This window comes from Trachypithecus francoisi, unplaced genomic scaffold, assembly GCF_009764315.1.
Source record: "Trachypithecus francoisi isolate TF-2019V2 unplaced genomic scaffold, Tfra_2.0 Lachesis_group14, whole genome shotgun sequence".
In the NCBI taxonomy this organism is placed as follows: domain Eukaryota; kingdom Metazoa; phylum Chordata; class Mammalia; order Primates; family Cercopithecidae; genus Trachypithecus; species Trachypithecus francoisi.
The window spans coordinates 48930052-48945001 of record NW_022681459.1 but is presented as its reverse complement, the minus strand read 5'-3'; the positions used below and the strand labels follow the sequence as shown (position 1 = coordinate 48945001).

General features: G+C 41.2%; 1 protein-coding gene across 7 annotated transcripts in view; it reads left to right on the top strand.

Annotated features, from left to right (window-relative positions):
* The window catches only part of LOC117096171, a 70197-nt gene that overhangs the window by 14680 nt on the left and 40567 nt on the right, over positions 1-14950 (top strand). For all 7 annotated transcript variants that reach the window (XR_004442370.1, XR_004442369.1, XR_004442368.1 and 4 more), the window contains exon 2: positions 14792-14920. Coding sequence is in view for 2 of the 7 variants with exons in the window: in XM_033233196.1 (XP_033089087.1) it covers positions 14792-14920 (129 nt within the window). In the remaining 5 variants the exon portion in view is untranslated. The remainder of the gene's footprint in view (positions 1-14791; positions 14921-14950) is intronic.

Sequence of the window (14950 nt, the reverse complement as noted above, 5' to 3'; positions counted from 1 at the left end):
CCTCCCAAAGTACTGGGATTACAGATGTGAGCCACCACGCCCAGCCCGTTTATGCTAATTTTTAACATACTGTAAACTTCTTTATACATTATAAGTTCATTAACACCACTTTATCATTATTGCTTTATGCCATTGTCCTTTAAATTAGATAGAAGAAAAAAGTTACAAACAAAAAATACATTTATGTTATCTTTTATATTTACCTTTACCAAAGTGTTCTTTATTTCTTCATGTGGATTTCAGTTACTGTCTAGTTTCCTTTCATTTCAGCCTGAAGGACTCCCCGTACTATTTCTTGTAGAGCAGGTCGGCTAGTGACCAATTCTCTCAAGTTTTGTCTATCTGGGAATGTCTTAATTTCTCCTTTGTTTTTGAAGGATAGTTTTTCAAGATACAGAATTCTAGATTGACAGTACTTCTTTTTTCAGGACCTCAAATATGCTATCCCACTGCCTTCTGACCTAAATGGTTTCCAAGGAGAAATGAATTAATTTTATGGAGGATTCTTTGTATGTGATTAATTGCTTCTCACTTGTTGGTTTCTAAATTTTCTCGTTGTCTTTAACCATTAATCATTTGATTATGATGTATCTACATATTGGTCTCTGATTTTATTCTATTTGAAGTTTACTGAGCTTCCTGGATGTGTAAATTAATGCTTTTCTTATATTTGGGAAGTTTCTGGTCATTATTTCTTTGGATATTCTTTCTTATTTATCTGATTTCTCTCCTTCTGGAACTTTCATTATGCATATATATGGATATAGTTGATCGTGTCCTCCACCTCTTCCTCCTCAACTGTATAACCTCAAATGATCTATTTTCATATTCACTGATTCCTTCTTCTGTTAGTTCAAATCTGCTGTTGATCCCCTCTGAAATGAAATGAATTTTTCATTTCAGTTACTATACTTTTTAACTCCAGAATTTACATTTTTTTATTTAGTTCTTTTTTTAATAATTTCTTTTATTTAGTTCTTTTTTAAATAATTTCTTTCTCTTTATTGATATTCTACATTTGGCAAGATAGCATTCTCATATTTTCCTTTAGGTTTTTAGCCCATGGTTTTCTATAGTTCTTTGAATATATATATGAACTGTAAAGTCTTTGTCTACCAAGTCCAACATCAGAGATTATTTCTCTTGACTGCTTTTTTTTTCTGTGTATGGTCATACTTTCTTGTTTTTTTTTTCCCCCTATGTCTTATAATTTTGTTGAAAATTGGAAAATTTGGCCAGGCATGGTGGCTCACGCCTGTAATCCCAGCACTTTGGGAGGCCGAGATGGGTGGATCACGAGGTCAGGAGATCGAGACCATCCTGGCTAACATGGTGAAACCCATCTCTACTAAAAATACAAAAAAATTAGCCGGGCATGGTGGCAGGTGCCTGTAGTCCCAGCTACTCAGGAGGCCGAGGCAGGAGAATGGCGTGAACCCGGGAGGTGGAGCTAGCAGTGAGCTGAGATCGCACCACTGCACTCCAGCCTGGGCAACAGAGCAAGACTCTGTCTCAAAAAAAAAAAAGAAAAAAAATTAAAGTAATATAATGTGGAAATCATATAATAATCTGAAAATCATATTCTTCCACCCTAGGGCTTGTTGTTGTTGTCATTTGTTTCTGTAGTGACTTCCCTGAACTAATTTTGTAAAGTCTATATTCTTTATTACGTGTGGCTATAGAAATCTCTACTTGAAAAACATTCTATTTTGTTCTTCTTTTTCCTTCTATCCCACATTCATTTAGTTTCCAGGACGTGTCAGTATTAATTACACTTTTTTTTTTTTTTTTTTTTGCAATATTCTCCTTTCATTCTCTTGGCACCATTCCAACTCAGATCCTAGTTCCTTCTTACCTTGATTACTATAGAGGTATCCAAACCAACCAACTCACTTCTAGCTCTCCCTCTTTCCAATTTAAACTGTATATCACCACTTTTTTCTAAGCATATTTTAATTATTGTATCCTCCCTAACCAAGTAAAGTTAAAAAAAAAAAAATGCAAGGCTGATTAGGTTTGGAGAGACTTGCCCATATTTGTATATTGAGAAAAACCTTGTCTCAAAGGAGTGACTACATACAGGATAGTGTGGGGAGTAACTGAGAGCATAAAGTCCTAGAGGAAGCAAGAGGGACTTTGATCAGGAAGACCTGCCTTGTATACAATTAGAGGGCCTTTATTTTCTGACAAAAGATTGAAGGTGCTAAGGATGTATTAATATGGTATAAGTGTTATAGGACAGATGAAAGAGAGAAAATATAAGGATATTATCTCCTCTTTTATAGAGGGGACATCTGCTCAGAGAGGGTTAAGTGTGATCCTGGAGTCTTAGAGAGAGTAGTTTCAGAATAGTCACAGAAAAATGAGAAAGATTTTCACTTGGGAAATTTAAAAGGATTGTAAGAACTTTTATGAAACATTCTAGGTAACATTGTCACTGTGTCTTTAAAGTTCTTAGTGACATTGGTCTTCATTAAAGAAACCAACTTTTTTCTGCCAGTGCTCAGAAACTGATGCCCTAAAATATGGTGCTTTGACTTGTTGAACTGAAAAAGTCATTTCTCAAGGTTTCTCTGATCTTCCCCTCTCTTTCTACCTCCCCGGCCTACCGCCCCCAACTACTGTCTCCTAATCTTCAGTCTCACTAAGCACAGGATAAAGTTTCCTTATCTACCTAAAGTCTGGACCCACCAAAGAAAAAAATAATTACCTCTGGTCCCTTCCCTGAGTTTTCATTAACTGACCTTGTATTGCAGGAAGAAAGACTGAAGTCTATCAACACAGCTGGACAGGCTTTTGTCACAAACCATTGTATGCTCTGTGGGCCCAACGGACTTTGTTCCAGGTCATTATATATTCTTCAAGTCCATTGAAGTCCCTTAAAAATCATTTACTATCCCCCCAACATCATCCACACTTCCTCATCTCCCTTTCCCATGGTGTGGTGATCACTCTGTGTTTCTCCCGATGCATGCTAACAGATTTGTTTGCCTTTTCTCCTATTAATCTGCCTTTAGTCAGTTGATTTTCAGTAAACATTCAGAGGGGAAAGGGGAAGTTTCCCTTGGCCCCTACATATTCTGTTTGAAGATGTCCACTTAAGGTTGATCTTTGTAGGCTGAAGTATATTTATGACATATTTTTTAAATCTTTATTTTGCTACCACATGTCAGATGGGCCAATAATAATAATCATATTTTAAGCATGCTTTCCCATACATGTTTTTAGATGATCAGCACAACCACCCTCAGAGACAGGCAACGCACAGATTACTTTTTTTTTTTTTGAGATGGAGTCTTGCTCTATTGCCCAGTCTGGAGGGCAGTGGTGCGATCTTGGCTCACTGCAACCTTCCCCTCCTGGGTTCACGCGATTCTCCTGCCTCAGTCCCCACAAGTAGCTGGGATTACAAGCATGCACCAACACACCTAGCTAGTTTTTGTATTTTTAGTAGAGATGGGGTTTCACCATGTTGGCCAGGCTGGTCTTGAACTCCTGACCTCAGGCAATCTGCCTGCCTTGGCCTCCCAAAGTGCTAGGATTGCAGGTGTGAGCCACCATGCCTAGCCTGCTTTTGCTTTTTCACAAATGAGAAAACACTTACAAGTTTATGGACCAGGCCGGGCATGGTGGCTCACGACTGTAATCCCAGCATTTTGGGAGGCCAAGGCAGGCAGATCACGAGGTCAAGAGTTCAAGACCAGCCTCACCAACATGGTGAAACCCTGTCTCTACTAAAAATACAAAAATTAGCTGGACATGGTGGCATGCACCTATAATCCCAGCTACTTGGGAGCTGAGGCAGGAGAATCATGTGAACCTGGGAGGCAGAGGTTACGGTGAGCCGAGATGGCACCATTGCACTCCAGCCTGGGCAACAGAGTAAGACTCCGTCTCAAAAAAAAAATAAAAAAAAAAAAGTTTATGGAGCAGTGCAGACTACACATTGTGTATAGCAAATCCAGGACTCAATCAAGTTTTACAATCTTGGTTTAATGTTCTAAGTTCTGCTCTTTGTAACATGAGCATTAACTATAAGAAGAGAACAGTCCTTGTGGGTACAGAAATTCTGTTTTCTGGGCCAGGCACAGTGGCTCAGGCCTAGAATCCCATCACTTTGGGAGGCCGAGGCGGGGGGATCACCTGAGGTCAGAAGTTCCAGACTAGCCTGACCAATTTGGAGAAACCCCGTCTCCACTAAAAATACAAAATTAGCCTGGCATGGTGGTGCATGCCTGTAATCCCAGCTATTTGGGAGGCTGAGGCAGGAGAATCGCTTGAGCCTGGGAGGCCGAGGTTGTGGTGAGCTGAGATCGTGCTATTGCACTCTAGCCCGGGGAACAAGAGTGAAACTCTGTCTCAAAGAAAAAGAAAAGAAAAAAAAAGAAATTCTGTTTTCCAGCTGCAACATATGACATAGAGAACCTGAGCAATAACCACAATTAGGGTCACAGTGAGAGCTGAAATGCAGCAGACAGGGCAAAGAATAGTGACAATTCAAGCCTTCCAATTTATAAGGTCCCATTTAATGTGTTATTTCACTTGATCCTACAACAATCTTATGAGGAAATTATGATTATGCCCATTTTTAAACCAGCTAGGAAACAATTGCTGAGAGCTTGAAATATTTGTCTAAGGACACACAACTGGTAAGTGGTAAAGTTGGCGATTCAAACTCAGGTCATCTTATTACAAATCTCATTCTTTTCAGTAAACTTGGTCATCCTTGGAATCGTTGGCCAGATTCTTGATCTTTTTTATTTTCATTTGTCTCAAGGTATTTTCTAATTTCCCTGGTGAGTGCTTCCTTGATCCATAGGTTATTCCAATGTGTGGTTTAATTTCCACATACTTAGGAATTTTTCAGTTTTCCTTTTGCTATTGATTTCTAGTTTTATTTCATTGTCGTCAGAAAAGATACGTGGTATGACTACAGTCTTCTGAAACTTGTTAAGACTTGTTTTGTGGCTTAATAAGTGATCTGTCTTGGAGAATGTTTCCTGTATGCTTGAGAAAAATGGGTATTCATCATTATCACTGTTATTGGGTGGACTGTTCTGTATAGGTCCAATTGGTATAAGTGTTGTTCAAATCTTTTACTTCTTTATTGATCTTATGTCTGGTGGTTCTACCCATTGTTGAATATGGGTTATTGAAATCTACTATTTTTGTGTTACTGTCTATTTCTCCTTCAATTCCGTTAATGTTTGCTATATTTGGATGCGCTTACGTTAGGCACATATATATTTATAATTGTTACGTCTTCTTGGTGAATTAATGCCTTTGTCATTATATGATGTTCTTCTTTGTCTCTTGTGACAGTTTTTGACTTAAAGTCTATTTTGTTGGATGTAAGTGTGGCTCCTTTGCTCTCTTTTGGTTACTATATGTATGGAATATACTTTTCCATCCTTTCATTTTCAGCCTTTGTGTGTCCTTATAGCTAAAGTGAGCCAGTAGACAGCATATAGTTGGATCTTGTTTTTTAAATCCATTCAGTCACTCTATATCTGTTGATTTGAGAGTTTAATCTATATACATTTAAAGCAGTTACTGATAGAGGAGGACTGACTATTGCTGTTTCTTTCTCTTTTTTAATGCCTTGTAGTTAATTTGTCCCCTTTTTCTTCTCTTGGTGTCTTCCTTTGTGTTTCATTAATTTTTTGTAGTAACATGCTTAGATTCCTTTCTCAGTTTTTTTTTTTTTTTTTGAGACGGAGTCTCACTCTGTCGCCCAGGTTGGAGTGCAGGCTGGATTTCAGCTCACTGCAAGCTCCGCCTCCCAGGATTACGCCATTCTCCTGCCTCAGCCTCCCGAGTAGCTGGGACTACAGACGCCCACCACCACGCCCGGCTAGGTTTTTGTATTTTTTAGTAGAGACGGGGTTTCACCGTGTTAGCCAGGATGGTCTCAATCTCCTGACCTCGTGATCCGCCCGTCTCGGCCTCGCAAAGTGCTGGGATTACAGGCTTAAGCCATTGCGCCCGGCCAGTTTTTTTTTTTTTTAAATCGTCTATAGGTATTTCCTCTGTGGTTACCACGGGTTTTACATAAGACATCTTATAACAATCTATTTTAAACTGATAACAACTTCAATTGCATATGAAACTCTACTCCTTTACATCCCTTTTTCTTTTTTCTTTTCTTTTTTTTTTTTTTGAGGCGGAGTCTCACTCTGTCGCCCGGACTGGAGTGCAGTGGCCAGATCTCAGCTCACTGCAAGCTCCGCCTCCCGGGTTTACGCCATTCTCCTGCCTCAGCCTCCCGAGTAGCTGGGACTACAGGCGCCGCCACCTCGCCCGGCTAGTTTTTTTGTATTTTTTAGTAGAGACGGGGTTTCACCATGTTAGCCAGGATGGTCTCGATCTCCTGACCTCGTGATCCGCCCGTCTCGGCCTCCCAAAGTGCTGGGATTACAGGCTTGAGCCACCACCCCCGGCCTACATCCATTTTTCATAAATTACATCTTTTTATATTTGTATCATTAATATAGTTTTAAAGTTATAATTATTCTTATGATTTTACCTTTTTAATTCTGTACCAGAATTAAATGTTATTTATATGCCACCATTGCAGTATTACAGGATTTTGTATTTGTCTATATATTTACTAGACAGCTTTATATTTTTATATGTTTTTGTGTTGCTATCTAGTATCCTTTAGTTTCAACTTGAAGGAATCCCTTTAGCATTTCTTATAAGGCAGGCCTAGTGGTGAGTACTCCCTAAGCTTTTGTTTATTTGGGAAGGTCTTTAGTTCCTTTCATTTTTGAAAAATAGTTTTGGTAGATGTAGTGTTCTTGGTTACTAGTTTTTCTTTTTTATTCTTTTTTTGAGACAGGGTCTTACTCTGTCACCCAGATTGGAGTGCAGTGGCACAATCATGACTTATTGCAACTGCAACCTCTCAGGCTCAAGCAATGCTGCCTCAGTCGCGTAAGTAGTCAGGACTACAGGCACATGCCAACATGCCCAGCTGATTTTTATTAAAAAAATTTTTTTTATAGAGACGGGTCTCCCTATATGTTGCCCAAGCTAGTCCTGAACTTCTGGGTTCAAATGATCCTCTCACCTCAGCCTCCCAAAGTGCTTGGATTATAGGTACGAGCCACTATGCCCACCCTTTTGGGTGTTTTTCTTTCAGCACTTGGAAAGTGTCATCCAATTCATCCACTCCCTTCTGGTCTGTAAGGTTTCTGCTGAGAAATCCACTGATAATATTATGGGAGCTCTTTTGTATGTGATGAGTTGCCTTTCTCTTGCTGCTTTCAAGATTCTGTCTTTGACTTTTGACAGTTTTATTAAAACACATCTCTTGTGGGTCCATTTGGGTTCATTCTGATTAGAATATTTTGGGCTTCTTGAATTTTTTTTTTTTTTTTTTTTTTTTTTGAGACAGGATCTTGCTCTGTTGCCCAGGCTGAAGTGCAGTGATGTGATCACAGCTCACTGCAGCCTCAACTTCCTGGGCTTGAGGGATTCTCCCACCTCAGCCTCCCAAGTAGCTGGGACTATAGGTGTGAACTACTACACCTGGCTAATTTTTGTATTTTTTGTAGAGATGGGGTTTCACCATGTTGCCCAGGCTGGTCTCAAACTGCTGGGCTCAAGCGATCTGCTTGCCTGCCTTGGCCTCCCAAAGTGCTGGGATTACAGATATGAGCCACTGCACCTGGCTGAGCTTCTTGAATTTGGATGTCCATTTTCTTTCTCAGATTTGGGAAGTTTTAGGCCATTATTTCTTCAGATAAGCTCTTTGTGCTCTTTTCTCTCCCTTTTCCTTCTGGAACTTCCATAATGCATATATTGGCCTACTTGATGGTGTTCCATAAGTTTCTTAGGCTTTCTTCATTTTTCTTTATTCTTTTCCTCTTTTGCTCCTCTCACTTGATCATTTCAAATAACCTGTGTTTAACTTTGCCAATTCTTGCTTCTGCTTGATCAAGTCTGCTGCTGAACTTTTCTAGTGAATTATTTTCTTTAGTTATTGTATCTTTTTTGTTTTTTGAGACAGAGTCTCACTCTGTTGCCCAAGCTGGAGTACAGTGGCATGAGATTGGCTCACTGCAACCTCTGCCTCCCAGGCTCAAGGAATCCTCCCACCTCAGCCTCTCAAGTAGCTGGGGCTATAGGCATGCGCCACCACACATAGCTGGCTTCTATTTCTTTAGGATCAGTTTCTGGTGATTTACTTTGATCCTTTGATTGGGCCATGTTTCCCTGTTTCTTCATATGCTTTATTAATTCTTGTTGGAATTTGAGCATTTGTAAAAACAGCAACTTCTCCCAGTCTTTACAGACTGACTTCATACAGCAGAAGAACTTCATCAATCAGTCCAGCTAGAGATTCTGTGGGCCTCTCAGACCTTCTCTGGGGATGCGTCTCTCTGGACTTGTGCATGTAATTTCCCAATTAGAAGAGTCTGCTGGTTTTTATCAGGAGCTCATAATTTCTTGCTGCTTCCACTGTGTTTGCAGTACTGCAGGTTTTCCGGTGCTGCAACAAGCTGCGGAGCTGTCTCAAGGGCCCCCATGTATCCAAAGTATGCTAGTTCTCTGTCAGCATTCAGAGTCACACAAAACAGAAACCAGTCCCTTGGGAAGTATCCCCAAAAAACTGGAACATTAGATATATATCCCATTCTTTTCATTTCCTCCCATGGGAGAAGCCATGAGTTGGGCATTTTTTTATGATTACACTGAGCTGTGCTGGCTTGTGGAGAAAGGACTATCATGAGTGAAGGCAATGGCTTCTTACCTGTTTCCATGCAGCTGTTTTTGGCTTTGCACTTGCATGGGGTACTGTGACTTTTTTTTTTTCTTTTTTTTTGAGATGGAGTCTAGCTCCCATCGCATAGGCTGGAGTGCAGTGGCGCGATCTTGGCTCACTGCAATCTCCACCTCCTGGGTTCAAGCGATTCTTCTTCCTCAGCTTCCTGAGTAGCTGGGATTACAGGCATGCGCCACCACGCCCAGCTAATTTTTGTGTTTTTAGTAGAGATGGGGTTTCGCCATGTTAGCCAGGCTGGTCTTGAACTTCTGACCTCAGGCGATCCAGCCACCTCAGCTTCCCAAAGTGCTAGGATTACAGGTATGAGTGACTGTGCCCAGCCTCTGTGACTTCTTACTTGGTTTTTGGAATTCTCATAAAGCCTTTCTAAACTGTATGTTATTGTTAAGTAATGTCTATTTTTTAGTGACAGGGTCTCACTCTGTCACCCAGGCTGGAGTGCAATGGCACAATCATAGCTCACTGCAGCCTCGAACTCCTGGGCTCAAGCGATTCTCCTCCCTCAGCCTGACAAATAGCTAGGACTACAGGTATTCACCACCATGCCTGGCTAGTTTATTTTTCATTTTTAAATTTTTTTATAGAGATGAGTCTCACTGTGTTGCCCAGGCCAGTCTTGAACTTCTGGGCTCAAGCAATCCTCCCACATCAGCCTCTCAAAGTCCTGGGATTACAGGTGTGAACCGCCATGCCCAGCCCAATGTTTCCTTAGGGTACCAAGGTCTGTAGCTTCCTGTTCTACTCTCTTGCTGACATCCCTCCAGATTCTTAATCTTTCTGAGTTGTGGGATATTTGACAATCTGTCAAAAGCTGTGACACATCTTTTACCTAGAAAAAATACACAAACAGAAATTATGCGGCCGGGCGCAGTGGCTCAAGCCTGTAATCCCAGCACTTTGGGAGGCCGAGACGGGTGGATCACGAGGTCAGGAGATCGAGACCATCCTGGCTAACACGGTGAAACCCCGTCTCTACTAAAAATACAAAAAGCTAGCCGGGCGAGGTGGCGGGCGCCTGTAGTCCCAGCTACTCCGGAGGCTGAGGCAGGAGAATGGCGTAAACCCGGGAGGCGGAGCTTGCAGTGAGCTGAGATCCGGCCACTGCACTCCAGCCTGGGAGACAGAGCCAGACTCCGTCTCAAAAAAAAAAAAAAAAGAAAAAAAGAAATTATGAGATATGAATTTTGAGAGAATTATATGCCCTCACATGCACAGGAATATATAGCTATTCACAAAGCCTGGTTTAAAAATCTTGATACAGTCTGTGCAATAAAGCATTAAATCAGGAGGCTTGGGTTACTCAAGCCCGCATATTCCAAATAATGGACTGGCCCTTGACCAGCTTCTGGGAGATAACTTCTGAAGCTTGGAATATCCTGCCTGATAAGAATGTCTTTGTATGCCTGAGGCCTTGGGCCACACTGCATCTGTGTGTCCAGGTAGATTATGCTAACAATGTGATTTATGGTGAGTGCCTGTTTTTGTATGTCTGAAATCCTGGGCCACACAGTATCAATTTGACCTGTACAGCTGGAGACTGACAGCTAAGGTAATTGACACAGGGACTGCATACCTGTATGACTGCCTCGGTTAAAATCCTGAACACCAAGACTCAGGTGAGCTTCCTTGGTTGGCAGCAATTTGCACGTGTCACACATCATTACTCAGAGCATTCAACACTGTCTGTGAGACTAGTAGAGGACAGCTGAAAGCTTATGCCTGGTTTCTCCTGGGCTTTGCCTTACATGCCTTTTCCCTTTGCTAATTCGAATCTGTATCCTTTCATTATAATAAACCATAACCATAAGTTTAACAGAGTCCTGTGACTCCTAGTGAATTACTGAACCTGAGGGTGGTCTTGGGGACTCTTGACATAGTTCAAATCACTCACATGGAACTAGCCAAATTGTCATAACCACTATAGCAATTAGGCCACATGACTCTCAGCAGCCAAAACAAAAGTTCATTCAAACAAACATTTCATGAATGCTTATCATTTGCTAAGTGCTAGGAAAGCACAAAGACTCGAAGATAAATACGTTCATGCGTTGAGCTATAGTCTTGGCATAGGTCTCTCCAGCGTTGAAAACATAAGTGGGACCTCATGTACCTAGGAGGTATTCTTTTCTTCTTGTTGCTTCCAGTTTCTCTCACCGAACACATCATTCTATGTCAGGCCGTGCTTAAAAGGAATTATGTTTGTTTGCAAGGTAATGACTTTTGGAGGGGTTTTGTCTTAATTTTTGAAATGTTTGTTTTTAAAAATCAGGTCTATTGAGGCATAATTTATATATAGTAAAATTTACCCTTTATAAGTATATAATTCTGTGAGTTTTGGCAAGTGTATACAATCACCACCATGTCAAGATACAGAACATTTCTGTTACCCTGAAAAGTTTCCTCATGTTCCTTTATAGTCAAGTCTCCTCTCTTCACCCACAGTCCCTGACAACCATTGATCTGTTTTCTGTCCCTATAATTTTGCCTTTTCTAGAATGTCATATAAGTGGAATCATATGGTATGTACTCCTTTGTGTTTGCCTTTTTTGTTTTTTCAACTGACCACAGTGCTTTTGACAGTCATCCATGTTGTTGCATGGATCACTTGTTTGTTCCTTTCCATTGCTGAGTAGTTTTCCATTATGTGGATGTGCCACAGTTTGTCCATGCACCAGTTGGTAGACATTTGGATTGTTTCTAGTTTGGGGCTACTTTGAATTAGGCTACTATGAGCATTTATATTCGGGTGTTTGTATGGATATGCTTTCATTTCTCTTGGATAAATACCTAAAAATAGGATTGCTATGTCAAATGGACGAGTATGTTTGTAAGAGACTGCCTATTGTTTTTCCAAATGGCTTTACCATTTTGTGTTTCTACCAGCAATGTATGAGATTTCCAACTGTTACTCATGCTCATCACCACTTAGTATTATCAATCTTTCCTTTTTCTTTTTATTTCCAAGACAGAGTCTCACTCTGTTGCCCAGGCTGGAGTGCAGTAGCACGAGCTCAGCTCACTGCAACCTCTGCCTCCCGGGTTTAAGCAACTCTCCTGCCTCAGCCTCTGGAGTAGCTGGGATTACAGGTGTGTGCTACCACACCCGGCTAATTTTTGCATTGTTAGTAGAGATGGGGTTTCACCATGTTGGTCAGGCTGGTCTCAAACTCCTGACCTCAGGCGATCCGCCCGCCTCAGCCTCCTAAAGTGCTGGGATTACAGGCATGAGCCACCACGCCTGGCCTTTGTTTTGTTTGTTTGTTTTTTGAGACACAGTTTCACTCTGTCACCCAGGCTGCAGTGTAGTGGCGCAATCTCAGCTTAATGCAACCTCCACTTCCTGGGTTCAAGTGATTCTTGTGCCTCAGCCTCTCGAGTAGCTGAGATTACAGGAGCGTACTACCATGCCCAGCTAATTTTTGTATTATTAGTAGAGACGGGGTTTCACCATGTTTGCCAGGCTGGTCTCGAACTCCTGAGCTCAAGTGATCCACCTGCCTTAGCCTCCCAAAGTGCTAGGATTACAGGTGTGAGCCACCGTATCTGGCCAGCAGTTTCTTATAAAGCCAAACTCTAGGACCCAGCAATTCCACATCCAGGAATATGCTCAAGAAAAATTAGTTTATATGTCCACCAAAAGTCTTGTACAAGAATGTTCATAGCCACTTAATTTCTATAGCCAAAAACTTGACAAAATCCAAATATCCATCAAGAAAAACATAAAACAATTTGGGATATAATCATACAATGGAATACCACCAGCAATAATAAAAGTAAAAAAAATAGTAATATGCAGAACAGCATGGATGAATCTCAAAAACATGCTGAGATTTAAAAAAAAAGCCAAACGAAGTAAGAAGTATATGATTCCATTCATATGACATTCAAAGTCAAGCAAAACTATCTATGGTGGTAGAAATCAGAATAATGGTTACCTCTGGTGGACTAGGTATTGATTCAGTAAGGTGCAAGGGGTCCTTCCAGGGTGAAGGAAATGGTCTATCTGTTGAAGTGGGTGAAGGTTTCATGGTGTATACATATGTAAAAATTAGTTGAATTGTACATTTAAGACTTGTGCATTTGACTGGGTGCAGTGGCTCACGCCTGTAATCTCAGCACTTTGGGAGGCCGAGGCGGGCAAATCACCAGGTCAGGAGATTGAGACCATCTTGGCTAACATGGTGAAACCCCATCTCTACTAAAAATACAAAAAATTAGCTGGGTGTTGTGGTGGGCGCCTGTGGTCCCAGCTACTTGGGAGGCTGAGGCAGGAGAATGGTTTGAAACTGGGAGGTGGAGGTTGCAGTGAGGCGAGATCGCGCCATTGCACTCTAGCCTGGTGACAGAGTGAGACTCTGTCTCAAAAAAAAAAAAAAAAAAAAGACTTGTGCATTTTACTGTATGTAAACTTTTAAAACACTTTTAATTTAAAAAATTACTATGGACTCCTAAAGATCCTGTGTTTATTTAACAGCTATCAAATTTTATCATATTAGCCGGGCACAGTGGCTCACACCTCTAATCCCAGTAATTTGGGAGGCCGAAGCAGGAGGATCACTTGAGCCCGGGAATTCCAGACCAGCCTATCAACATAGTGAAAGCCCATCTTTGCAAAAAATGTAAAAATTAGCCAGGCACGATGGTGTGTGCCTGTACTCCCAGCTAGTCAGCAGGCTGAGGCAGGAGAATCATTTGAGCCCAGGGGTTTGAGACTGCACTGAGCTCTGATCACACCACTGCACTTTAGCCTGAGTGACAGAGTAAGACCCCGTTTCTAAAAAAATAAAAAATAAAAAATAGAAATTAGCATATTATAAATTGAGATGGACAAACTTTATTTTTATTTATTTATTTTTTTTGAGATAGAGTCTTGCTCTTTCACCCAGGCTGGAGTGCAATAGTGCGATCTCGGCTCACTGCAATCTCCACCTCCTGGGCTCAAGCAATTCTTCTGCCTCAGCCTTCCAAGTAGCTGGGATTACAGGTGTGTGGCACCACACCTGGCTGATTTTTGTATTTTTAGTAGAAACGGGGTGTCGCATGTTGGCCAGGCTGGTCTTGAACTCCTGACCTCAAGTGATACACTCACCTTGGCCTCCCAACGTGCTGGGATTACAGGCGTGAGCCACCACACCTAGCCAAAAATAGAGAAACTTTAAAATATTTAACTTATTTAGAAATGATAATAAACTCATTACACATTAACATAACATTTTAATGAAAAACAAAAAAATAATGAGAAGAGTGTCATTGTTTTACATCTTTGCAAATTTCTTTAATATCTGGCTTAAAAGAAGATGGCTGGATTTTTAAACCAACTTCTGCATTTAATTTTTTAAGCTCTCACATGTCACTCAGTGTTTGGAAACTCCACTGTACACTTGAAAGAGAAAATAAGTGAAAAGACAAATAACCCGTTATTATTATTATTATTATTATTTTCCTTTTTTTTTTTTTTTTTGACATGGAGTCTCACTCTGTCACCCAGGCTGGAGTGCAGTGGTGCCATCTCAGTTCACTGCAAGCTCTGCCTCCCAGGTTCAAGCTATTCTCCTGCCTGAGCCTCCCTAGTAGCTGGGACTACAGGCGCCTGCCACCACTCCTGGCTAATTTTCGTATTTTGAGTAGAGATGAGGTGTCATCATGTTGGCCAGGCTGGTCTCAAACTCCTGACCTCAAATGATCCTCCTACCTCGGCCTCCCAAAGTGATGGGATACAATAGTGAGCTACTGCACCTGGCCTATTATTATTATTAAAATAATTTAGACCTCATGACTGTCTGAATGAGTCTCAGAGCCTATAGGGTCCCTCCTCACCACACATTGGGAACTGCGGCTCTGATCTGCTCCCCCAGGCTAATTTTTAGCATTTTTCTAGAAAAGAAATAAAATACCCACATATAGAATGGGGTTTATGTTAGCTACTATTTTTTATATGCTTCCTAGTACCTTTCTCATTTTCCACAGTTCTACCTCTGCCTCCTCTGTGTCTTCTTCCAGGTTCAACAGCCTCAGAGAGCAGAACATCTTTTCCTCTCAGCCTGGCCCTCTGCAATGGAGGCCATAAAGCGGCCAGTAGTGAAAGCTACAGAACACGTGAGCATGGCAGGGGCTGAGCTCCATTTCAAGGTAACCTCCATCACTCTCTACTTGCTTACA